Source organism: Arachis ipaensis, chromosome B4 (assembly GCF_059453495.1).
Source record: "Arachis ipaensis isolate K30076 ecotype BB chromosome B4, ASM5945349v1, whole genome shotgun sequence".
NCBI classification, from domain to species: domain Eukaryota; kingdom Viridiplantae; phylum Streptophyta; class Magnoliopsida; order Fabales; family Fabaceae; genus Arachis; species Arachis ipaensis.
The window spans coordinates 140,640,060-140,666,535 of record NC_142439.1 but is presented as its reverse complement, the minus strand read 5'-3'; the positions used below and the strand labels follow the sequence as shown (position 1 = coordinate 140,666,535).

The window sequence follows — 26,476 nt, the reverse complement described above, 5'->3', positions numbered from 1 at the left end:
ACAATCCACCTCTGCCTCCACTTATGCCGCCACCTCCATACGATTTTGGTCCCTAAGGTAAGGACGATTTTTAAACTAAGTTAAATCGTACGGACGATTTTGTATGCAAAAAAGGTTTGGGACGAAAAAATTTTTCAGTCTATACCTTAAGGACCAAAATCATACTTAATCCTTAATATAACATAATAGTGGAATTAATTTAAAACATATATACATTTTTTAGTTCTCTTAAAGTACACATAAGTCGAATAAAATCAAATTCGCCTTGACCTGAATCCAACCCTAAATAATGATCAAATTTATTTTTAAGATTTTTATCCAACTCTAAATCTAATAAAATTATATGAAATTAATTCTTAAAATATTTAGATTCAAATCGGGTCTTTGGATTCGAAGATATCTTTTTTTTTTTGCTCAATTTTTGTCGTTTTTGAAATTCTTTTAACATCAAATTTGTGTTTTTCAATTTCACCGCTTTTTTCAACCTACCCTTACCAACTCGATCTTGTTGCACCAGGCAACAAAGATGCATTAACCATTTCACGAAGTATGTGTCCAGATAACCCAAAATCCCGATAATTTGCTCTTGGTCTTCCGGTCAAAAAACAACGTCGATGAAGACGTGTAGATGCATTATTACGCGGTAGTAATTCTAACTTTTCATGAATTTATCATTTTTGACTTAACGACGGAACTTTGCTTATTTCTTTTTTTGAGGATCGGCGAATCAAACCCGACCATGTACACCGTTACTTTCTCTTGCATTGAAATAAAGTGGGAGAAAACGGCCATCTGTCTGATTTACATGCATCGTAGTCATTTGTCAGCAGCCTCATGGATTCATTAATATGGAGTGATGCTAGATAGTTAAAGAATAATTATAATATAAAAATGTTATGTAAAAATTTTTGTTTTTTTTGATAAGTAAGTGACATATATTTTTTTATTATTTATCATCTTTATTACCTACCATTTTACTGCATGTTTAGAGTCATTAATGTTCTTTCCAAAATTAATTTCACTTTCTCTCAATCAAATTCCTAACATCTCTCAATCACATTATTATCCATTAAATGCAATAATTTTCTGCAAAAATTATGAAAGTTAAATTAAAAAATTTTAACAACTTTTACTATACAACTTATATTTTACATATAGACTATTAAAAAATAAAAAATAAAATATAAAATATAAACAAAAATTTAAAAATAATTTTTAAAAAATAATTATTAACTCGTCATATTAAAATCAATAAATAAACATACATATGAATATTAAATAAAAATATTAAAATAATTAAAATTATGACCTACTAGTGCACATATGGGATAATTTGAAGAATACAATAAGATGTATAGTTTAAAATTTGATAATATTAATTATAAAAATTTATTAATTATAGATATCATAGGTATGAAATTATAAATATTATAAATATAAATTATGGATGTTATTAATATGAAATTATGAATATTATGTGTATAAATTTATGGATGTTATGAGTAAATTTATCAATTGAATAAATTAATTTAAGAATTTGACATTTTTTTAAATTCAATTATGATAAAATTTAAAAACATTTGTGTTAACTTTATAGTTACTTATGCAATAACTAAAAAATGATACGTGTATGGATGTAATATCTAATAAACAACCAACTTGAGTTGGTCGAGTGGTCAGCTCACTCGTCCACTTAAACAAGTGTCGGGAGTTCGAATCCCGCCTTGTGTATGCAACAACCCATTGGCCAACGGCAGACCCTTAAATGAAGCTCAGATCCGCGACGGATTAGTCCTTGACCTGTGTATGAACATAGTAGTACAATATAGTTAAAAATACACATAAAAAAAATGGTTTATGAACATAGCTCACTCTGTTGTTCAAATTCTTCGTCAGCACCTTCTACTGTAAGTACTGTATTAAGGTCGAATTCAATTGCCATACTATTTGCAATGATAAAGATGACTTCTTGTAAAATTTTTTGGCCTATTCTAAATTTCTAATTGTGCTTGCAATGGTATTAGAGTTGTGAATTTTGAATAAAAATAATTGAATTAATGGAAACAAAACCATATTAGGATAGCTTTCAGGTTTTGTATCTCCATTGAACGATGATAAATTATTTAACAAAAATAAAAAATCAATTACAATTAACTCATTTAATACAAATTATCATTACCGTTCTTTATAATTATTATTAGTCTTTATTGTATTCTTAAATATAAAAATTAAATTATAAAAAAATATTAAGTATTGATTACAAGAATACCTAATAATAAGAAATATAATATTATAATTAAAGTCATTAATAAATGAGACTGATAAGAATATGATAAGTAGATTGATAGAAAGATAAGATAAAAAATAAAATTATTATTAAATTATATAAATAAAATAAATTATAAAAAATTTTGGTTAATTTTCGGTTTCCTTATTTTTATTATACCAAATGAGAATACGGTCAAAGTAATTAGGCCACATTTATTGTGTGCCAAGCAACAATTTCTCAAAGAAGGTACACACAAAATGCATATTATCATGCCAATATTCTGGTGGACTCCACTTCACATCCTTTGTTTGGATAAACTATACTATTTCTATCTTTCTTTTTATCTTGTTTTTTAACATTTTAGGTGTATATTTATTCTTTAGTGTATTTTTATTTGAGAGATAAAGTAACCATAAATTTTAGTTATACTAGTCTCGTGTAAAATTTTATGTACATCACATTTTTCGTGTTTTACATTTTTATCTTATAACACTCTTTAGTCAAGATTATCATCCTACTAATAAAGTAGTGATAAAAATATATCAAGAGACTAACTTTATTCATGATTTCAAATTTAAAAGACTAAATAAATTAACATAAATTTGAAAAATCAAATTAAATTTAAAGGACCAAATAGTCTTCGCACCAAAATTTTATCCATCAATTTATTTTGACCTAATAAATAATAAGAACAATAATGAAATTGGGTAGGAGGAGTTGGCCATTCACTTTTGTTTTTTTGTTTTTTTTTTTCATTTTTGAGCTCCGGTCGGGTTGACCCGTCCGATTTTCAGCAAACCGGAGGCACGACCGGTTTATTTGACCCGGACCGAGTCATGGTTTTTTTTTTTTTTTAATGAACGGCGTCGTTCCATCCCCTCCCCCCCTTTTTCTCCCTTTCCCCCTCTGAATCCCTAATTGGTGAAGATCACCCCCCCCCCCCAACCAACGCTATCTCCTCTCTCGACTCTCTTTCTCAGTTTCTAGTCACTCTCTCCCACGAGCTCAAGCTCTCGTCAGGCTCTCCCTTCCCTGCACTCGCTTCGCCGGCGGCATAAGCAAACGGAACCGCATCTGGTTCCTCGGGTGGTGGTGGTGGTCATCTTCTTGCTTCTCACAGTCTCTGTCTCGCACCTGGTCTCGATCTCTCCCTTTCCTGCGCCCTTCGTCGCCGGTAGCAGAGGCAACAGATCCCGGTCGGCTGGTCTTGGTTGTCGTCTTCTTGCTTCGAGCCTTGCCGTCAGCTTCTCCCTCGCCATCAGCTCCTCCTTCGCCGTCAGCTTCCTTCGTGCAACCCGATTTGGTGAGTTCCCCCTGTTCTTTCTGTTTCAATTTTGTTGCTGCATAACTGCACTTTGATTTTGTTGCTGAAAATAATTTGTTACTGAAAGTTGAATGTGTTGCTGAAATTTGTTACCGATTATCCTGAACCTTGAATTTGTTGTTGACTTGCCAAAATAATCACTTAGCTTGACTTAGATTAAGTTTGTTCGTTGCCGAAAATCTATGAGTTTATTGAACCTTGAATTTGGTGCTGTTTTGCTGAATAATCACTTAGTTAAATTTTTTATTGTTGTAAATCTGTTAAATCATGTTGAATTTGTTACTTATTATCCTCACTGAAGATTGAATCTATTGTTGTCTTGCTGAAATAATCACCTATCTAAATTTTTTATTGTTGTAAATATATAGATCATCTCGAGATAAATTTTTTGTTGCTAAAAATTATTATAGTTGAATTTGTTGTTGAAAATGAGGTTCATGCTCTATGCAATTGTTCAGATAAATTGTTGTCCCATACTTTCTGTTTGTATTATTATGAATTATTTTTGGTATTGATTTGTGAAAGACACACAAATGTAGATATAGATGCAAATCAAAATGAAGGAAATGTTGGTCAAGCTTCAAATTTGTTTTATGAAGATATAGATGTCGACTTTCAAATTTGTTTTTTCTTGTTCTTTAAATTGAGAAAGTATTTTGTACTATTGACTAGTTTATTATTTTTTTTTTTGCATCATTTGTTATGTCTAAGAATTGATAGTTGATTGTTATTAATATATTTATGAAGACATATATTTTAAGTTTTAATTTTATTTTTATAATTTTATATTTTTATTTAATTATGACTGGGTCAACCGGGTGAATTAGCGATCCACCGGTTGAACCAGTGATCCAGTGACCCCGACCGGGTCAATTACTAGTTCGGTTCTGATAACTAGTGACGTTTCCATTTCTCATTTCCCAGTCTCCCCCATTGTTCTGTCCTGATCCTTTCTCAACAACTATGGCAACCGGGCTGCTGAGGAGATCCCTGTCTAGGGTTCCGTCATCCCCGGCTTCCAAGCTGGCCCTAATTCGGGCTCACGCATCGGAGCCTGAAGCCCAGCAGGTCGATGCCAAGGCCCGCGGCACCTCCACGATGAAGACGTTCCAAATCTACCGTTGGAATCCGGACAGCCCGTCGAAGCCGGAGCTGAAGAACTACGAAATCAACCTGAAGGAGTGCGGGCCCATGGTGCTCGACGCCCTCATCAAAATCAAGAACGAGATTGACCCAACCCTCACGTTCCGCAGGTCGTGCCGGGAGGGGATCTGTGGTTCTTGCGCAATGAACATCGACGGTTGCAACGGCCTCGCATGCCTGACGAAGATCCCTTCGTCCAACGTGTCGACAATCACGCCGCTGCCGCATATGTTCGTGATAAAGGATTTGGTGGTAGATATGACTAATTTCTATAACCAGTACAAGAGCATTGAGCCGTGGCTGAAGAGGAAGAACCCACCGACGGTGCCCGGGAAGGAGATCCTTCAGAGCAAGAAGGACCGCTCCAAGCTTGATGGGATGTATGAGTGTATACTGTGTGCCTGCTGTAGCACATCCTGCCCTAGTTACTGGTGGAACCCTGAATCTTATTTGGGACCTGCTGCGTTGCTCCACGCTAACAGGTAACACCTTAAGTATGTTTTCTTGCTTGTAAAGTGTTTGTTGTTATGATTGTATGGTTGTTGTTGTTGTTGATCAGAGAAATTTTTGAGGTAACAAGAACATACTTTTTCATTGAGAAAGAAATTATGGTTATGTGGCCTTTAAAATAATCAGTAGTTTCTAGGTTCAGCGATTGCTTCCCAATATATATTTCTGTTGTGCATGCAGCATGCTTTGATTTGTTATGTAGTTAGGTTTTTTGTTCTGCTGTGGGGTTTGTTATTGAGCAAGTATGTAGTTCAATGGTTGCTTCTCAATTTATGTTTCTGTTGTGCATGCTTTAATTTGTTTTGTAGTTAGGTTATCTGTTGCTGCTGTGAGGTTTGTTATTGAGCAAGTATGTCCGAGTTTTGGTTAGTTCTTGATGAAAATGATCGAGGCGAAAGAGTTAGGAGTTTCTGTAAATGAATATGATATTGTAGTTGTAGGTGGCCAATGCACCTTTCCTTTGTTTTCCCTATATTCGTTTTGTTTACTTTTGATATTTATTTGACATTTCGTATGGTAGTTTAGCATAATGTTGTTTCTGTTTTTAGTCACTCATGTTATGTTTATGCAGTGCTGTACATATTTTATCATGAGTTTTGGTATGAGAATTGCACATAATGCATGCACAAACTTATCGTCATGCCCCACGAATTATTAGCTCCCTGCTTTTCTTCTCGTTTGTATAAGAGGTATGGTAGGTTCTACAGTAGTTCTAGTTAACAAACAATGTGACAGATGAACAAAGATTTAAAAATAAATCATGCTTTATTAGGAATGGATAAATTTATATCTCCATTTTACTTGCTGGTTTATAATTGTTAGAAGATGTTTATTTTACATTTAGTTCATTGTGCTGTATCTTGTGTATTTTGTTAGCTTTATTACTAGTCATTTGATTTGTTTGTTGTTTAAAGACTAAAGTACTAAAACTGATTATGAAAGATTATGATGCTGGCAAATCTGACCATAAAAGAATTAAAACTAACTTGTAATCATAAAAAATGAGGGTCGACAGACAAACAAAATTATCTAAACCCTAAAAAACTAATAAAAATTCCTAAATTACTCTTCTACCCCAACATAATTACTCTCAAACTCTAACCCTACCACATCCCCATTCTCCAATCCTCTTCACCACCCCCAATTTCCCAATCTCTTTTTGATGACCAGACTCCGGTGAACGGCTCTGCAGCCGACAAGGGCGATGTCGCGTGGCGGTTCCGGAACAAGAGGGAGAAATCTTGGCAGAAGTACCGCGACTTCCGGCGGTTCAAGCTCTAGCTCACCGACATTGTAAGTACTGTGCATGCCAGCCGATGGCATTCAGGTAGCAATGCGCAGCGGAACCCATCCGTCCGCAAAATGAAGGTGCTTACAGTGGTGCCAACGATAAGGATAAGGCTTTGCCGAAAATTTCAAACCGTGATGATGAGATTAATGATACTATTCCTACTTTGGGATTGGCAATTAACTTTAGGAATGGCAAGTATTTGTATTATTCAAGGAATGGGGATTATTGCAAAGGAATGAATCATTATATGTGGAGTTTCTTGTGTGGATTGGGTGAGGCTATGTTTTTGAATAGGACTTTTGCGATGGATTTGAGTGTTTGCTTAGCTGCAACATATAATCCTAGCCATAAGGATGAGGAAGGGAAGGATTTTTGGTATTATTTCAATTTCGAGCATCTGAAGGAGGGGGCTTCCATTGTGGAGGAAGGTGAAGAGGATTGGAGAATGGGGATGTGGTAGGGTTAGAGTTTGAGAATGATTATATTAGGGTAGAAGGGCAATTTAGGAATTTTTATTAGTTTTTTAGGGTTCGGGTAATTTTGTCTGTCGAACCTCATTTTTTATGGTTACAAGTTAGTTTTAATTCTTTTATGGTCGGATTGGTCAGCGTCATAATCTTTCATGGTCAGTTTTGGTACTTTAGTCTTGTTTAAACCTAAAACATTGTCTGTGATGAAATTTACAGGTGGATAAGTGACAGTCGTGACGAGTACACTAAGGAGAGATTGGAGGCCATTAATGATGAATTCAAGCTCTATCGCTGCCACACCATATTGAATTGTGCTCGCGCCTGCCCAAAGGGTTTGAACCCCGGAAAGCAAATCCAACATATCAAGTCACTTCAGCCCAAAGCTTGAGATTCTAATTTTTAGAGGCATGATGGCGTTTGCATTTGATCATTGATGCTGGGGTTTTGTTTTTCCTTCATATGCGGGGATGAAATAGCTTTTCTCTTAATAAAAAGCTGAGCCCACCTTTTGTAAAACTTGTGTTTGTTGTTTTGGAATAAATATCAATAGCCAATTGGACACCAAATTGGTTGTAGCATCTTATTTAACATGCTGCAGAGAATATCCCCCTTCTGCTTGTTGCTGGAGCCAATTTTGGAGATTTCATAGTGCTAGACGAGGAAACATGATTAGTTTGTTACGGTAAGTTTCATTTCCAAATGCAAGAAAGTGACATAGTTATCAAATCCAGTTCGATCCGGCCGGTTCGATCGAAAATCCGTTAAAATCACACTAAATTAGTTCCTAAAATATTTGGGTTCGAACCGGATTTTCGGACCGGGTCCGGCCATGTACACCCTTACTTTCTCTTGCATTGAAATAAAGTGGGAGAAAACGGCCTTCTATCTGATTTACATGCATCGTAGTCGTTTGTCAGCAGCCTCATGGATTCATTATTATACACACAAAATGCATATTATCATGCCAATATTCTGGTGGACTCCACTTCACATCTTTTGTTTGGATAAACTATGCTATTTCTATCTTTCTTTTTATTTTATTTTTTAACATTTTAGGTGTATATTTATTCTTTAGTGTATTTTTAGTTGAGAGATAAAGTAACCATAAATTTTAGTTGTACTAGTTTCGTGTAAAATTTTATGTATACATTTTTCGTGTTCTACATTTTTATCTTATAACACAGTAACACTCTAGTCAAGATTATCATCCTACTAATAAAGTAGTGATGAAAATATATCAAGAGACTAACTTTATTCATGATTTCAAATTTAAAAGACTAAATAAATTAACATAAATTTGAAAAATCAAATTAAATTTAAAGGACCAAATAGTCTTTGCACCAAATTTTTATCCATCAATTTTTTTTGACCTAATAAATAATAAGAACAATAATGAAATTGGGTAGGAGGAGTTGGCCATTCACTTTTGTTTGTTTGATTTCATTTTTGAGTCCCCACCTTTGAAAAGCATTGTACCTCAAAGATCCAACATATGTGGTCCCCACTCTCTCTCTCTCTCATCACCTTCTTTCTAAACAAAGTGTTCACAACAAACCAAAGTACTACACCTACCTATCAATAGCTTCTTCCCATTCTAAGAAAAACAATAATGAATAATCATAATAAGAGTTTTTTTTTTCAAAAAATGAATAAAAGAAGTGAAAGAAAAAGCTAACTTCTCCAACAGCACTTTAGTTTCAGAGTTAGCAGGCACAACACAACCAGCCTCTTCCCTAGATACACACAAGAAAAAGAAAGAAACTAAACTCTTCAAGCTTTTGTCTTTTGGCTTCATCTTCTTCCCTTTTTCTTTTTTCCTCATTGTACTCCCTGTTTTTCACACCTTCAACAATGTTTATAGTTTATCAGTGAAGTGAAGACTGTGTTTTTGAGCTTTGGAAGAACAAGAGGCTAAAACCAAGGAATTTTTCCCATTCTTATTGTTTTTCTTCATTTCAAATCAATGGTGGTAGGTGTCACTTTTCCCTGTTTTGCTTCATTTTTATTGTTCTTTCTTTTAGCTGCTAGATCTCTCTTCTTTCTTTCATTTTTTTAATTCCATTTAATTTCAGAATCTGTCTGTCTTTGATTTTGTTTTTATGGTTATATATAATATGGTGTTTAAAAGTGGTAGTTTTGCCATGGAAATTTAAGATAATGTTAGAAGCTTTTGCAATTTTTTGGTATTTTTTGTCACCATGCAGGTTATTTTTTGTAAAAGATTTATACTTTGTGGTCGTTTGATTCATGGGTTAATAATGCTTTGAGTGATTATATGTTCTAATATGAATACACAAGCTTAATTACATTCCCCCATTTTAGTTTATTTTCCCCAATTCAAATCAATTTGCACTTTTTCTAACTTGAGTAATTTAGAGCTAGTCAGTAATGGGAAATAGATGTTATATATTAAAGCTTTGTGTCTATGGTTGCTGATTTCCCTTGTCATTTCAGAATCTTAAGCTTATGCTTAATTGAAGCACATCTTTTGAATGGTTATAACTTGATTCAAACTTAGTGAAGCTCCTATTGAATTAGCCCTTTGTTCTATTCTATTCACAGGGTTTATCTTAACTTAGAAATCTTCATATGTGATGATTATATGTGATATTCGGATATGGAGCGAGTCGCGGAGCCAAAGGTGCTTCCTAGAACCATGCCAGTGTTGGTTGAGGTTTCTAATGGACACAAGGGGACAATAAGTGAAGCTAGTCAGAGACTAAATGGAAGTGAGTTTCCGAATTTGCGAGGAATTTCATCAAGAGAAGTGAATGTGATGAATCAATTTTCTATGGCAAGGGAAAGCCCTGTGACAAGGTTGGCATCCATCAAAGAAGTTGCTCAATTATCAAATGCAAGAGTTGTTTTGGTAAGAGAAGACATGGGATTTCAAGAACCAATCTCCCCTGCACCTACAAGAACATTGAAAGGAAAGGTCTCTTTGCCAGAATCAGAAGAAGGACTTAAGGCATCTTCTTTAGAAAGTGCTCCGAGTTCATTCGCCGGCGCTAGTCACCCCCCAGAGCCAGTTGATACTGATCTTATGAGAACTGTTTATGTACCAATTGGTCATAGCAAAGCTGAGGATGCGAGCTTAACAAAAAACATGTCCTTGCAGGGTCCTTTCCTAGAAGATCTAACCATTTGTGTTGCTACTAAGAAACCAACCCTGACCGTTCTTTCCCCTGCAGAAAACATGGTTGAAGAATCAAATGGCACAGAGAACTTGTCCTCGCCTCAGAATACTGAACACTCTATCCCTCCCCCAGATTCTGAGGAGAAAGAATGTGTTTGGGATTCTTCTTTGCCTCCAACTCCAAGTGGTAATATTAGTCCACATAGTAGTATTGATAGTATTAGTGTTGTAAGAGCAATGAGCATTGCGAATAGTTGCGCGAGTACTTACCGGAGTGATGCATTCACAAGCGATGGCATGATTAGTTTAGACAGGAATTGTGATAGTACTAAGGGAAGTGTGAGTGTAAGAGGAGAATCTCTCGAGAGTGCGAAAACCAGCCCGAGTCGAGTGAGTGATAGCAGTGGTCTAAGCGATGACAGCAGCTGGAGTAACATCACTGGTGGTGCCAATAAGCCTCACAAAGGAAATGATCCAAGGTGGAATGCCATACTTGCTATCCGAGCGCGCGATGGAATCTTGGGAATGAGTCACTTTAGGCTGTTGAAAAGGCTTGGTTGTGGTGATATTGGAAGCGTGTATCTCTCCGAGCTGAGCGCGACTCGGTGTTATTTTGCCATGAAGGTGATGGACAAGGCATCATTAGAGAGCAGAAAGAAGCTGAACAGGGCACAGACAGAAAGGGAGATACTGCAGCTGCTGGATCATCCATTCTTGCCAACTTTGTATACACATTTTGAGACTGATAGATTCTCGTGTTTGGTAATGGAATACTGTCCCGGGGGCGATCTACACACTTTAAGACAACGCCAACCAGGGAAACATTTCTCTGAGTATGCTGCACGGTATGATTTGTGCTCTACAATCTTTTTCTTCTTATTATTACAGAGAAACTCTAATAGAATAATTAAAGTGAGACCACAGAGAGAGCACATACTCAGAACAAAATGATTTGTGATCCACAATCTGTTTGTTCCTTATCTATTTTTCACTTATACATAGCTTTAGACACATTTTTCATTCCAAATTGTTATTAAGTCACTGATATTATACAGCAAAGGTTTTGTGATTCTAGCATTCTTTGGCAGTTTTTGCATTGTCTTCTAGGCTTAGTTGTAAGTTAGCTTTGAGTCTTAAACTTGAAGAGAATATACACAGATTGGTGGTTGCAATTGCATTACTTAGAGATCAAGGAAAGCATGAAAATTACTTCTTTATATGTAGATTCTTTTTCTTCCATGAATGAACTAAAATCTTCCAAACTCTTTGTATGTAGATTTTATGCTGCCGAGGTTCTTTTGGCACTTGAGTATCTTCACATGCTTGGAGTAGTGTATCGCGACCTTAAACCAGAAAACGTGCTGGTTCGCGACGATGGCCACATTATGCTGTCAGACTTTGATCTTTCTCTTAGATGTGCTGTGTCCCCTACACTTATCAGAACATCCCATGATAGCGAGCCTTCAAAACGTGCCGGTGGTGGCGCGTTCTGTGTCCAGCCGGCTTGTATTGAGCCTACTTCAGTATGCATCCAACCGTCCTGTTTCATGCCTCGGCTCTTCCCACAGAAAAACAAGAAATCAAGGAAGGCTAGAGCTGATCTGGGGCTTCCTGCCAACACGCTTCCAGAGCTCGTTGCCGAGCCTACTCAAGCTCGGTCTATGTCCTTCGTCGGCACTCACGAATACCTCGCCCCTGAAATCATCAAAGGAGAAGGCCATGGAAGCGCAGTTGATTGGTGGACATTTGGAATTTTTTTGCATGAGTTGTTATATGGGAAGACACCTTTTAAAGGCTCAGGAAACCGTGCTACATTGTTCAATGTGGTTGGTCAGCAGCTCAAGTTCCCCGAATCGCCGGCCACTAGCTATGCAAGCCGGGATCTTATCCGTGGCTTGCTGGTCAAGGAACCACAGCACCGGCTCGGGGTGAAGAGGGGTGCCACTGAGATCAAGCAGCACCCTTTCTTTGAAGGCGTGAATTGGGCTTTGATTAGGTGTAGCACGCCGCCGGAAGTGCCAAGACCGGTCGAAGCCGAGCTACCGGCAACAAAGTTTGAAGCCGTTAATACAGTTGGGGTTGGCAACAATAGTAAGAGGATGGTAGGTAATAATAGTAATGATAATAATGATAATAATAATAATAATAATAAAAATGAGATGAAGTCTGGGGGTAAATATCTGGATTTTGAGTTCTTTTAGTTTGGAATTTGGATTCCTCAATCTGCCTTGTATTATTGTATTTCAATCATGTTGTTTTAGTCACATTGTAGAATTGTATTCCATTTCAATTGGAAATGATATACTTCTAGAGTTCTAGTTTAGGGTAGGATTGTATCCCCTTGTTGGTTAACATAAATTGCAGAGTTCCACATTATTTTCTCAGTTTTTTTTTTTTTTTTTTTTCATTTTTTGTGAATGAGAATTTTTTTGCATACTTTTCATTTGATTGAAATATATTCCATATAATTTATTTATTGAAACTATCATAAAATTACTTCTCTCAAAAATATAAGTTAATAGGCAGAAACATATAAATAGTTTTCTTAGGAATATTTTTTTTCCGTGCAATATTACGTAACTAATTTTTTTTAATTAACATCAGTTAATTCTTTTAAAATTTATTTTATTTATCTAAAATTTTACGTCTTAAATAATAAATCTATAACTTAAATTCTAAACCATAAAACTAAACACTAAAATTTGCTAATATTAACTAATTAAAAATTAATTTTTATATTTTCTTTATTTTTTCAGATTTTAATTTTTATATATGAATTCTTCAATTCTTCCTTTATATTTTTGGTCTTTAATTTGTTGTCGGGTATGTTTTGGGTATTTTTATATCATGATCAACCTATTTTGTTGGCCAACTTTTTGATAGCGATCCTCCCCTGGGACAATTGGGCCTTATGAGGATATAAGTGAAAGATGATGAGGCCCATGTAGTGCGTGAACTAAATGAAAAGTGAAAAGCTTCAAAACAATAAAGAAATATCCCCACTTGTGCGGGGTTACCCGGCCTTGACAATGATCAAAAACAAAATTTAAAATAAAACAACATATGCCTTTAGTGTTGATGGTTGATTATGAATCTTTTAGTGTTGTATGAATGAATATGTAATATAAATATGTTGTGGTGTTGTAATACTTCAGATTGAGAGTTGTTCAATCTATCTAAAAAAACCATAAAAGAAGCAAAGGTTTTACAAGATGGCAATCATGAAAGCACGTTCAACAATCTTGAACGCACATTTGACGCAAATATGATTTTACGTTTGAATTTTCGTTCACCAAAAATAATAAATGGTAACTTTTGCATTTAATGATCATAATTAGAGAAATAATTAGAGAAATTTATTTTTTTTGTTAATTTTGCCCTTTATTTTCACTTGTAACCACAGATACTAGGAAAAATCATCAGAATTATTGTATTTGTTTTTGTATGGCTATACTTTATAAGCAAATTAGTATTTTTATCCATAATAATATTATGAGAATATAATTTTTTAAAATTATGTCGATTTTATTCTGACATTATAGATTATAACACAAAATTTATAGAGTCAAACTACTTTTATAAGAAGGTCGTAGCCTTAGATTAAAAAGATCAAAATAATAAGTTTTTTAGTTATTATTTTCACGTAAAAGAGTTGAATTTTTACCTAATAATTAATTTAGCATTCATTATCTAAAACTTGAAATTAAAAAATTTAATTTGTATACTTTTATATTTGATTCAAATAAAAATAATTAATTTTCATGCTTGTTATTTAAAAATATTTTTTTGTCTATGTACATAAAAATATAATTAGATATTAGTATAAAAAAAATTATATTCATAATTATAAAATTAACTCAAAATTATTTTTTTTAAAATAATTGAATCTTGATTCTAATTATTAAACATAATATTAGTATTTTCTCCAAACTACATGTAATAAATATTTGAAATAAGAAAAGTAAAACTATAAATTAGAAAGATAAGTGGTGAAAATTTTAAAGGTTTAATTACTCTGTTGATTTTTATAGTTTTGCAAAATTTTCAATTAAGTCCTTACACTTTTTTTCTTGTAGTTGAGTCTCTGCATCAATTTTTTTTTCAATTAGGTCCCTTTTGACCGTAATTGGTTTAATTGTATCGGGACTCAATTAAAAAAAAATTAATACAAACACCCAATTAAAAGAAAAAAAAAAAGTAATAGAGGGATCCTCAAGAACAATAATCCTACAAGGTTATTACTTCAACAAAATTAAACTAGAGATTTACTTATGATACATACTTTTGTTGTATTAATAAAGGACCACCCTCAAATCGCACTTCAGATGCCATATTTGGCCGGTGCAACAATTACTTAATAGACAAAATTCAATTGTAAATATTATATAAATAACATTTTTTTATTAAAAAGAAAGGAAATGCCAAAATGGTATGCTTCAAAAACCATTAAATGATTTTCTCTACTACTCAAATATATTTTATGATGGACTCTATTGAATTCCGATTTTAAATTTGTTATACGTACTACCTATATTTTTAGTCCTTGAAAGACCTTTGAGACACTAAATTAGGTCTTTTGAAGGATTAACATGCTAATCTAATTTTTAAATGATGATAACTAATTTTAATATTCAAATCATTTTAAAATAAACGCTTATTAACAAATTAAACTAATTAAGTTCGTATGATAATAATTAAAAATGTTGTTTAGAAATTAATTTAGTATTGTGAACCATACAATCTAGTAATAAATTGCTGTTCAATAGCCTAGATTAGATATTTATATTACTTTGTATTAAAAAAAATTGTACTTCTTTATTCTATATGTTTAATTTCATTATAATTATTTTCTTAAAAAAAAAACCAAATTTATAAAAAAAAATTACTCATATAAATACGTTTTTATATAAAAATAATAATTAAAAAATTAATATATATTAGATTAAATTATTTAGTATTTCAATAGTGAGCTTATAAAAATGGCGTTATAATCATAATGATGTTTGTTGCCCTATTTTCTGTACATGCGCGATCTCTCATTGGTTCTGCTTGTGATGAGTTTTGACGTGTGCCACCAAATGGGTCACTCTATCTATATATCACTTTAATTAGTGGTGAGAGATTTGATTATCGTTTTGCCAATTTTGTTTGGCTCATTTTAATTTCTCGAATAAGCGTGCATATATTCACATATACCTATTTCTATACCCGGGTTCATTGTTTTTGCTACATTCACGCACCATTCTTTCTTTTTTATTTTGAATAAATGATTAAATTAGTCTTTAAGGTAATGTTTGGTAGAGAAATAGAGACGAAAAAACTGAGATTGAGAGATAAAAATTAAGAGATAGAGATTGAAATAAATCTCAGTATTCTATTTGGTGTAAAGTGGGAGACAGAAATTAAAACAAGAATGAAATTCTAATTTAATTTGTACAAAGAGTAAAATTAGAATTAATTAATTGAAATGAAGGTATTTTAGGTATAAAATATTATTAAAGTTTCGGTCTCCATCTCTAAAAATTTTAGTCTCCTGTGTCTCCATTTTTTGGAGGTATTGAATACTGAAATTTTGGAGACAGAGACAGAAATTTTAATACCAGTCTCTGAACCAATAAACATGATACTGAGTCTCAGTCTCCCAGTCTCTGTCTCAGTATCTCAAAACAAACGCTACTTAAAAGATCACTTATTTTTTAAATTGGTTTTCGAAAAATTGTTTTAATCAAATTCGTCCTTTAAAGATTTTAAATTAGTCATATGCTAGTCCTTCTATCATTTTGTTTATTTATAGTGTCAAAATTTGTTAATTTAACATATTAAGTGATATTCCACACACATCTAAAAATTTTAATTAATTATTAACATAATAAGTTTATGAAATTAAATCAAATCAAAATATAATTCAGAGAAGAACTTGAAGCATTGAAATATCTCAATTTGAAATTAATTTGATCTAATTTCATAAACTAATCATGTTAATGGTCAATTAAGACACTAGATATATGTTGGGGTGTCACCTAATGTATTATATTAGCAAATTTTGACACTATCAACAAACAAAGTGACGAAATGACTAACATAATTAATTTAAAATCTTTAAAAAATGAATTTATTGAGACGAATTTGATTAAAAAAATCTTTCGGAGTTCAATTTAAAAAACGAATAATTTTTCAAAGACTAATTTGACCATTTACTGTTGTGATTTTTCTTGTATTACTAACCATTATTATTTGCACACGTTTCATATGTATTTATAAATTACGCATATTACAATATGAAAGTAAAGCATGGTAATGTTTTAATTAATCCAAACAATAAAACTACCTAATATTCTCTACTAGTAACAAGCACATATATATAGAAATATTCTCTCCTCTCTCTCTCATTTGAAATGATGGTTGAAGTGAAGAATGTGACACAATTTGGAATATTGTACGTACAATGGCCACGCTATAAACAAAGTAAACTCTTTTTGTGGGCAAAGGCAAAAAATGAGCCACTTCTTTTTCAAAGTCATATATATATGTATCTATCTATATATCAATATCAATAGTGGCATGCTCCACATTGTTGCTTTTATTATTTTCTTCAATATGTTTCTTATATATATTCCTCTCCCTATGTTGTTGAATTATTACAATGAGTTGAAATTGAATGTTGTCCTTCTATGGTGCAACATCAAAAACTTGTGCCAAGATTTCGTCTCATAATGGCCTTTGATACACACGTATAATCAATCCTCCCTTTTGTTTCTTTCTTTTTTCAAACATACATATGTATCCGCGTTTGGAAATTAAAATGTTTATGTTATCTGTTACAGTTACAACGAACTTTTATTTTGGGAGTTAATTTGCCATTTTCGGCTGTTGGAGACTTCACTAGTAGTTGACCCCCATTTTAAGGGGCCCCTCAAAATTGTGATTTTTATTTATTATTATAATTCATTTTACAAAAAGAAATAAGTAACGTTCATTGCACCAGCTTTTCTAAGATTCTTTTACCACAAAAATATGCAATAGATATCCACATGTGTTATATATGTGTATGTTATATCTTGAATTTGGGTGTTTAAAGTGAAAAAAATTGGTAAAAAAATTTGGATGTTTAATATGTGTATCTTGATATCCCAATGAATTATCTTTTTTTTTCTCAGATAAAAGGTCCTCTAATAAAAGCACCAAAGTAATAATTCATAATGTGCCTCTTTTGATTATGACAATTTTTTTTTCAATTATGGTTAAGAATTTTGATCCGAGACGGAGAATTATTTAAACAAGTTACAACCAACACATAATATCAAAAAGACTATTCCTAAATACTAATTATATTTAATTACTTAAAAGACACTCTCCTTCAATCAAACCACATAACTATTTCATTAATTTATATATATATATAATTATAACTACTAGATTATATACAACATATCATCATCAGTTATACTAAATCATACAAAATTTATCACCATCTTTTATTACTTGTCTTCAATTCTCAATCAACGAAAATTTATTGGGATTTGTCAATATAAACTCAATATTTCTGATCATTTGCGATAAATTCCTTAGCCTGTATCTTTTAAAGTATTGTGTTTATAAACTCCTAGTGTTCTCCCTTTTCTTTTTGATGATGCTTTCCTGTACAATTCTTATGATAAATTGCTCAAATTTTTCTAATGATTTTTCAATTTACAGACAAACAATAAGTGAAATATTAATTAAAATTTATCTTTTATACAAAAAAAAGATTGTATTTATTCAAATAATGTAAATTTTCTACTATTACTAAAATATTTATTTTTATTTTTCTTTATTTGTATTTTTTTTTTAGGAAAATTATTATGAAATGAAATAAGCACTATTTATTTTTTAATTGTAATTTAAATTTTAAATTATGCAAAGAGAAAAATTTAAGGGTCAGCATAATTTAATATTTTTAGTTATTAGTCCAATTTTTTAATCTAACAATTTATTAATATATTTTTAAACCATATTTTCAAATATTGCTAACTAATCACCTGCCAAAAATAATAAATTTTATGTTGATCTTCTAACATTTTTCATAGGAAAAGTCTAGGGGACCAGCAATTTTATTGAATTTTGGCCAGCATGTAACCAGCAGAGAAAGGTGAGTCATTAGAGCAACTCCAATGCTAAGAAATAGAGTTCCTCTTCTGACATATGGGGACTCAATTACCATTGGAGTGAAAAGGGAAAGAGGACTCTTCACGGGGATCAAGGTTGAGAGTCCCTCTAAACAGGGACTTGCAACAACCAATAAAATCATGCCATGTGATAAGTTAATAAAAAAAATAATAAATATATTAAATATATATATTAAATACTTATATATCTATTTAATTAATTATTTATATTAATTATTTAATAATTAGTTATATTAAATTATAATTAATATAAAAAATTATGTTAAATTAATATTAAATATTATTTATATTGTTATATTAAATCATAATTAATTAAATTTATTTTACATAAAAAATAAATTTAATTTTTATATATTATAAAATAATTTTTAGTTGAATTATTTATTTTTATTTATAAAATTTAAAATACTAATCAAATTTAAGATAAAGTTAGTTCCTTCTAATGGAGAAGAGAGAGATTCTTTGAGTTTCTATTTATTGGTTATGACGCAAAATCTGATGTGGAGTTACTTTTTATGACAGGTGGGCCATAAATAGGGACTGAAATGAGTTCCCTACTGGAGATGGTCTTAGATGAAATCTCATACCAATCTCACACCATTAAATTATCATTGATGGCTATTTGATGGCTACCAATCACAAAAGTTGCTGGTCCCCTAGCATTGCTCTTTTTCATAAATATTAAATCCTAAAAAAAAAAATTCAAGTTCTTCTTTTTAAAAATAAATAATAATGTCGAACGTGACTCAAATTAAATCTGTGCTTTAACAGAGTGTAAGTTGTTTCAGGAGAAACTCAAAACACTCGAGGAAATTTTTTTTTTTGTTTCTATATGAGCACTTCTTAAAAAAAAAATTTGAAACAAAAAAGCTCAACACATTAAAATAGAACATACAAAAGAAAAAAAGTAACATAAAAAGCTACAAACAATTATAGAATAAAAATATCAGAACCACGTCATTCTGTGTAGCTCAACACAGAATTATAGAATAAAAATTATATTGATACTATAGAAACCATTTCAGATAGGTGGAATTAAATTATTTCATTAATTTTAGCCATTAATTTATATATATATATATATATATATATTTTAATTAATAAACACCTTAATTTTCTGGCAACTCCAGTGCTACCATCAGTCTCCCACAGGATCACAACCACGTCATTCTGTGTAGCTCAACACAGAATTATAGAATAAAAATTATATTGATACTATAGAAACCATTTCAAATAGGTGGAATTAAATCATTTCATTAATTTTAGCCATTAATTTATATATATATATATATTTTAATTAATAAACACCTTAATTTTTGGCACACTTAAAACACCTTTATTCCTTTCCCTGCAAAAACCATCGTGAATCAAATGTTAGTTTTTCTTATAACTTCCAAAAAGACACCAGCAGTATTCATTCCACCAACCTTTTCATGTTTCTTTTTCCCATAATTAAAATATCTAAATTTCTCTGGTATTTATGCGTGCGTTTGGAAATAATATATATCCCTTATAAAGACGCCTAAACTTTTTCATCCACACATTAATGTATTAGCAGCAGTAACGTGTCTTTTTAAATGTGTTTATTCATTAAAAATGTGTAATACAATAACAAATAAAAATTCAATTAAAATTTTAAGTGTTTTATACTCTAACGGAAATGTGCTGGGTTCAAAATTTCCAGATCTCCAATATATATTAGTAGACTTTAAAAGTCTAAATATCTTCTTTTAATTTGTTTGGTCCAAACTGCTGTATATGCTAGCTTTAGGGTTTTCATATATATCTTAAACAACAACGGATTTTTTTTATTTTTATGGTATATTTTTTTTTATTAAAGATAGGGAGACTCGAATCCGCGACTTCTTAGATGAGTATAGAAAGACTATGCTATTTGAGCTATAACTTATTAGCTATTTCTTATAGTATTGCCCAACTCAATATGTTTAGGATTAATTTATTGTAAATTTGAGTTTTATTTATTTTATTATTAGTCAATAAATTATTATATATACAAGGCAAAATTTAAATTCTTGATATTTAATTAAGAAGAATAAAATAACTATTCAATCAACCCAAATCGGTTAAACAACAAAGAATTTAATAAAATATAAAAGCACTATATATATTGACAACTCGACAAAAACAAGAGCAATGCAAGTTTAGGATTAGGATATCCCAAATTGATGAATTTATCATGTATATAAAAAGAAAAAAAAATTTCTATAAAAAAATCATCCAAACTAAAAAAAAATAAAAAACTCTTAAATGAGAGAATGTATGAGAGATATATATTCAAATGATGAAATTTTTATTTGTAAAAGAAAATAAACAAACAAATGTAGACTTTTATTCACATGAACATATTTTTATATAAAAATAATAATTAAAAAGATTATTAAATAATTTAATATATTTAATTAAATTATTTGATATAATATAAAAATAATATATACTCACATTTTATAACTATTATCTTCACATGAATAACAATAATATATAGTTATTGCTCTGTAAAAACTGTGTCATATATATTTTTTTCAAGATCCCTTCAATTCGTATATACATTAGAATCTTATCGGGTATATCTAATTCTAATATCTCATTACTCAGCGTTTCATTGTCAAAATGGCCTTTTTTTTCTCTCTTTTTCTCCTTATGTTTTTTTTTCCTTAAAAAAAAAATCTTAACGGGTGTTTTTTTATTATATATATAGGTTTTAATGTAAAAATATTGAACAATAGAAAAGAATTTAAAACTACCGATTCTTTTAAAGTTTTAATATTAATGATTGTCTTTAAATTAGAGCAATTTTTTTATTACTCTCTAAAATTTGTCAATATGTAACTATCTTTTAGAATGAAAATTTTAATCTAATAATATTTAAAAATATTATTTATACACTAAAATCAATCATCATATATTTATATATAAATACTATATTTATTAAACTACTCTTTCACCTTAACCCAGGACAACAATAAAAAAAGATTTAACTAAATATACAGTTAAAAAGAAAATTGTACGATATCAAAAGAGCCAAAACACTCTCTAACATCCCCACGTTGAATACTAGGTGTTGATCATCATATAGAAAAAAAAATTAAAACAAATAAAATTAAAGAGTAGACAAGATTTGTTCTAATAAAAATGTGGGTACTCCTTGCGATTTTGTTCTTCCTCTTCAGGAGTGAAGCCATGATCTTTAATGTTCAAGATTCTGCGTATCTCATCTATTTTCTTTCCCTTTATCATATTTTTTATAGTTCTGTATATCAGATCCAAGAGATTTCTAATCTCAAGATAATTTGCTGCCATCAACAAATCATAAAGGCCGTTAGAATCAACATTGAGAAATTGAGCATCCCAAGCCTCAAGATCTTCTTGGTTGTCGTTGTGGTGGTGAGTGTGGTATGTACAATAATCGATGACCTTCTTGAGAGTCTTGGAGTCAACGCAATCCAATGGAATCTTGCTCTCTTCATAGTTGTACGACCCATCTTCGATCATGTTGTTTATGATCACCGAATGTTGCACCATCACTTGTTCTTCCACACTGAAAATCTCCTTTTCCGAACTGCATAGCATGATCTTCTTCAACGGCGAACCCATCACTAACAATAATAATAATGTATTGCTTCAACTGTTTGATTAATCAGAAAACCAAAAGTGTTTGGAGTTCAAGGACTATGCGTGTATGGTGTATTTTTTGATTGATTGAATTATAAGAGTAAAACTAAATATATATAGAGTATTATTTACGAAAGATAAAAGTAAAGATAAGATAAAAAGGTAACATAAAGATAAGATAAGACGATAAAAGCTAAAATTAAAACTGAATTTATGAATTCTGTTGGACTGAATTTGTGGGTCATAAGACTTTTTTATTGTTGTTAGGACTAAAGTAGAAGAGTAGTTTAATAATATTGTTTAACTTATTTTTAATGTGTATTTTATATTTTAATATATATTTTATACTAATAACTAATTTTAGTATATACTTTGTATAGTTGAATAATATTTATCATTTTGGAGTTTCAAAAATGTAATACTTATTATAATTGATTCTTTATTTGTCAATTTTACAATCTTTTGAATAATGAACATGTTAACAAATAAATGAAATAATTAGTAATGCAAAAATCTCTTTTTGCCAACAGTTTGATCTATATAATTGAACATCAAAATATGAATGTACATTTTATAGTCAAATAAATGTCATCTTACACTATATAAAATGAAGTGATTAATATTCTTACAATAATCGCTTCATAATTAGCACAGCCTCATCTTCATTTACAACTAACGAAACAATTATTAGAATTATGATTAGGTTGTATAAGCTTTGGTCCAAATCTAATGAGAACGGATCAAAGCAAAGCTTCTGATTGATACTCTGTCACTTCATTCATGTACGGACATGAAGAGCTCACAAAGCCATTTACCAAACGTAGATACGTCTTTAGATCATGACACGTGGCAACATCTCCTTTCTTGAGGTACGGTGATTCCTTGCTACTAAGCCTCAGCTCTTGTCCTACGTCAGCATACACCAATTGCATGTCCTCCACGCGCTTATGAAACCAGCTCTGCAAGCGTGCCACGTGGACATCCCCGATTCTTGCCACGTCATCATTCTTCACCACAAAACCTGGAACCCTTGTGATGACATCATCAGAGTTAACGATTCTCAGAATTCTGGTCCCACTTTGTTCCAGTTGGTTCCGGAACACGTCATTTCCCACCCTGGGCCCACCAAAAGAAACCACGGTAACCATTGGTGCATTTTTTAAGGTGGCGGTTATATCATACGCGCCAAGGATGGCGAGTGCAGCTCCAAGGCTATGACCAGTTATAGTTAAACTAAGTGGCTCATCACCATAAGATTGGATTATTCTTGCAATTTCTTCCCTTATCATGTCTTGTAAACTTGGATTTGTAGCTGTTTTAGACACATAAAGACTCAAAAATCCATTTTCCACCATTGCCCTAGCAGAATTATTATCACCACCGGAGTTGTTGTCATCAACATTGTTATCCTTACTCATATGATTAGGTAATTTTGTTAACGTAGCGCGTAAGTTTTCCAACCACTCTAAACAGGTGGATGTTCCTCGGAGAGCAATCACCACGTCGCGTCGGCCAAGACGTGCGATTTCTTCTTTATCTTGACAAACTGCCACGTAACCAATCCAGCTAGACTGATTGCGTGGCAGTTCATACATCTTATTAATCCATTTTGGTAACCGAATCCCACAAGTGGCGCGCAAATTCTTGGTTATCTTGTATCCGGAGTTATTTAGACCGCATCTAGATAAGAGTGAGGTCTTGGGGAAACGACACGTGGCGTAAGTGGGAGAAGAGGGGTCAAAGTCAAAGGAATGGTAAGCAGCTTCAACAAATTGGCCGTATCTTAGAATCTCCCATCTTAGGTTATCATCAAGAGGATCAAGCAAGCCTTCCCAATGGTTGATTCCTTGGTATTGCATCCACTTATGGCCAAGTTTGGGAGAGTGGCATTGCTCAAATTGACTCTTGAGACGACCCCATGAGAGCTTAGATTTGTTGAATGACAAACTAGTAGAAGTGGTGTCGCTAGTGATAGTAGCATTATTATTTTGGAAATTTGGGTTGCATTTGGCTTTAGACATAGAAGAATAAAAGGGGATAGTAGAGTTTGGTTGATGATGAGTAGGTAGAGATGCAAGTAGCCTCATTATATATATATATAGAGAGAGAGAGAGAGTCTTTTTTGCTATTTGTGATTAGGATGTATCTTTGGTAGTGCCTTATAATCACACACAAATTGCTATCTTATGGTGTTTTGCATTGCATGGCATTTATATGAGTAAAGTGATCAAAGTGGACGGTGGTGGACGAGAGCGAGAAAAAGTGAGAGGGAATAAGCGAGTGAGATGAGGTTCGTACTTACTACTTAGTGACGATATATTTGTGCTCGATTTAAATAGAATCTTTTTCCCCCCTTGGCTTTTTACATGACATGTCATACACTCATACTAATTAAAATACTACGTATATATATACTGAGCATTATAGTTTTTTTTTTTAAAGCATTTGTAATTATGGTTCATCTTCAAACATTTTTTATTAAATAAAAATATTATATTTTTTGCTAATTAAATAATTTTTAGTATCTTATTCTTTATATTTTATATGAATAATTCAAATCTAAAAAAAATAATGTGTTAATTGACATTTCTAATAATTAGTTATTTTTTAAGAAACATTATATTTTTTATTTTTTTCAAAACACATTAGTACTCACTATAATTATTTATATAAAAGAGTTTTATACTGATATGTTAAACAATATATTTGAGTATTAATTTTTTCATTTTTCACGGAGTGTAGAATTTGAACTTTCAACACTTACTTAAGTAAACTAATGAGTTAACCACCAGACTAACTCAACTTAATTAAAAAAATTGTTAATTTTATTTGCATATTTGTCGCACTTAAGTTTATTTTGGTCAGTGTCTAGTACCCAAAAAGCCCATACCAGAACATTAAACCCATACCCCCAACTCGACTCGAACTTGATCGATCTCCCTTCTTCTCCAAAATTGGCTAGCTGCAACTCCACTCCATTTCCATGGCCGAAGCTTCTATCAAATTGACTCCGCAATGTCGCCTCCCCCATGCAAAGAAGAAGCAGCTCTCATACCTCATCATCACTGTATCGACTAATTATGTGCGTTGTCGCAATGCGAACCACCGTCATCGTTGAAAATCATCACCATGTTTTCTTCACCGCCACTTGCTACAATTCCATCCTGGCCATGGCGAAGAATTCTTGACTTCTCTCTAATCGGATTTTCTGGGTTTACTTCAATTTCTCCTATACTTCTTGGCATGCATAGTTGGATGTCATCTTCCTGATGCTGCCGATGAGTACTCTTGCTGCCTGCACTAGTGTTTCTCAACCACAACCACCTTCCCTCGTCGTCGATGCTCATGACCCTCCAATCTCTTCCGTCTTGCAGAATTTTCTCTCCTCTATTTTCATTAAGTTTGCCCACCATTGACAGTTCTTGATGGTGATGCTGTTGCATATTGTTTTGAGTCTGATAATAAGATTCGACGTCGCACCGCTATAAATTTTGGTTGCTGTTTCTTCCTCTCCTAACTGGGGATTGGCTTCCTCCTTTGCTATCACCTCTTCTGTCATCTTCAGTGTCCAAATTGCATACATTTATGCTTGTGGTCTGCTCTTCATGACTTCGACTTATTCTCATTGCCTCTATTTAAAACCATGCTGACTCTTCCTGGTGGTTTGAAATCTCATCGAGACCCTAGATTATTCGCTGCAGCTAATTTTTCTATGGAATAATGGGTTAAGACATTACCTTCTTTGGGTACCCACGTCATACCACATTTATCAGAGTTCTCCATCAATAATTTAATATCCTGGAGTATAGATTGTATTTTACCTATATTATCTCTGGATTTAACAGCTTGTGTTATGGTAGGTGAATCAGTCTCAATGGTTACATTTTCTATTTGCAAATTTTTTGATATTATCAGAACATTTCTAACTGTCATTGCCTCTGCTGCTAATGCAGAACTAGCCTTGATCCTCATTGCAAAACCTGTAATCATCTTCCCCCTGTGATTCCTGACTACTGTCGATATTGCTCCACTTCTAAAACTCTTGTTATATGCTGCATCAACATTAATCTTGACTCAATTTAATGGTGGTGGTCTCTAGGCAATCCTCCTAGCCCTATTCTTTTTAGTCCTATGTGATTTTATTCTTTGTTGTTCTTCCTTATCTGTGAAGTCCTGTTCCATAAGCCTAGTTCAAATTATAGTTGTCTTTGGATTAATACTGATATTTTAATGAACTGCGTGATTTCTTAATTTTCATATCTCCCATGTTAGGAAAGTTAGTTTGCTGATGAGCCTATTTTAACTTTCTCCCTCCTCTTCTCTAATTCTTTTTATCGGTTTAAGCATTCATGCACCAAAATTTGTAATTGTCTGTAACGTTGGACTATATTAAACTCGGAATTCAAACTATACCATCCTAGTCCATAGACATAATAGCATTGCATGCTCTATTGTCTTTGGTTCCTGCAAATAAATAGAACATATAAGACTATTTATAATTTTCTTCTTATACAAATGAGCATTATGATACGATTTTG

At 32.1% G+C, this 26,476-nt stretch overlaps 2 protein-coding genes and 2 pseudogenes across 3 annotated transcripts; 2 read left to right on the top strand and 2 right to left on the bottom strand.

Annotated features, from left to right (window-relative positions):
* The first annotated feature begins 3,153 nt into the window (after positions 1-3,153).
* LOC107635261 (succinate dehydrogenase [ubiquinone] iron-sulfur subunit 2, mitochondrial) lies at positions 3,154-7,573 on the top strand. The gene is made up of 3 exons (XM_016338678.3): positions 3,154-3,572; positions 4,518-5,218; positions 7,224-7,573. The coding sequence occupies exons 2-3, from the start codon at positions 4,557-4,559 to the stop codon at positions 7,393-7,395; spliced, it is 834 nt and encodes a 277-aa protein (XP_016194164.1). The 5' UTR covers positions 3,154-3,572; positions 4,518-4,556; the 3' UTR covers positions 7,396-7,573.
* On the top strand, positions 7,572-12,519 carry LOC107635259 (serine/threonine-protein kinase D6PKL1). Of its 2 annotated transcripts, none has more exons than XM_088483458.1 (3): positions 7,572-7,689; positions 9,570-10,988; positions 11,420-12,519. In XM_088483458.1, exons 2-3 carry the CDS (start codon positions 9,625-9,627, stop codon positions 12,342-12,344), a joined length of 2,289 nt encoding a protein of 762 aa, XP_088339584.1. In that variant the 5' UTR covers positions 7,572-7,689; positions 9,570-9,624; the 3' UTR covers positions 12,345-12,519. The 2 variants fall into 2 exon arrangements, with proteins under 2 accessions (XP_088339584.1, XP_016194163.1); XM_016338677.3 differs by lacking the exon at positions 7,572-7,689 and adding an exon at positions 8,554-8,976.
* Positions 12,520-21,449: 8,930 nt separating this feature from the next.
* LOC107637232 (SKP1-like protein 12 pseudogene) lies at positions 21,450-21,922 on the bottom strand (annotated as a pseudogene).
* Positions 21,923-22,668: 746 nt separating this feature from the next.
* On the bottom strand, positions 22,669-24,116 carry LOC107637230 (phospholipase A(1) DAD1, chloroplastic pseudogene; annotated as a pseudogene).
* Between the last annotated feature and the right edge of the window lie 2,360 nt (positions 24,117-26,476).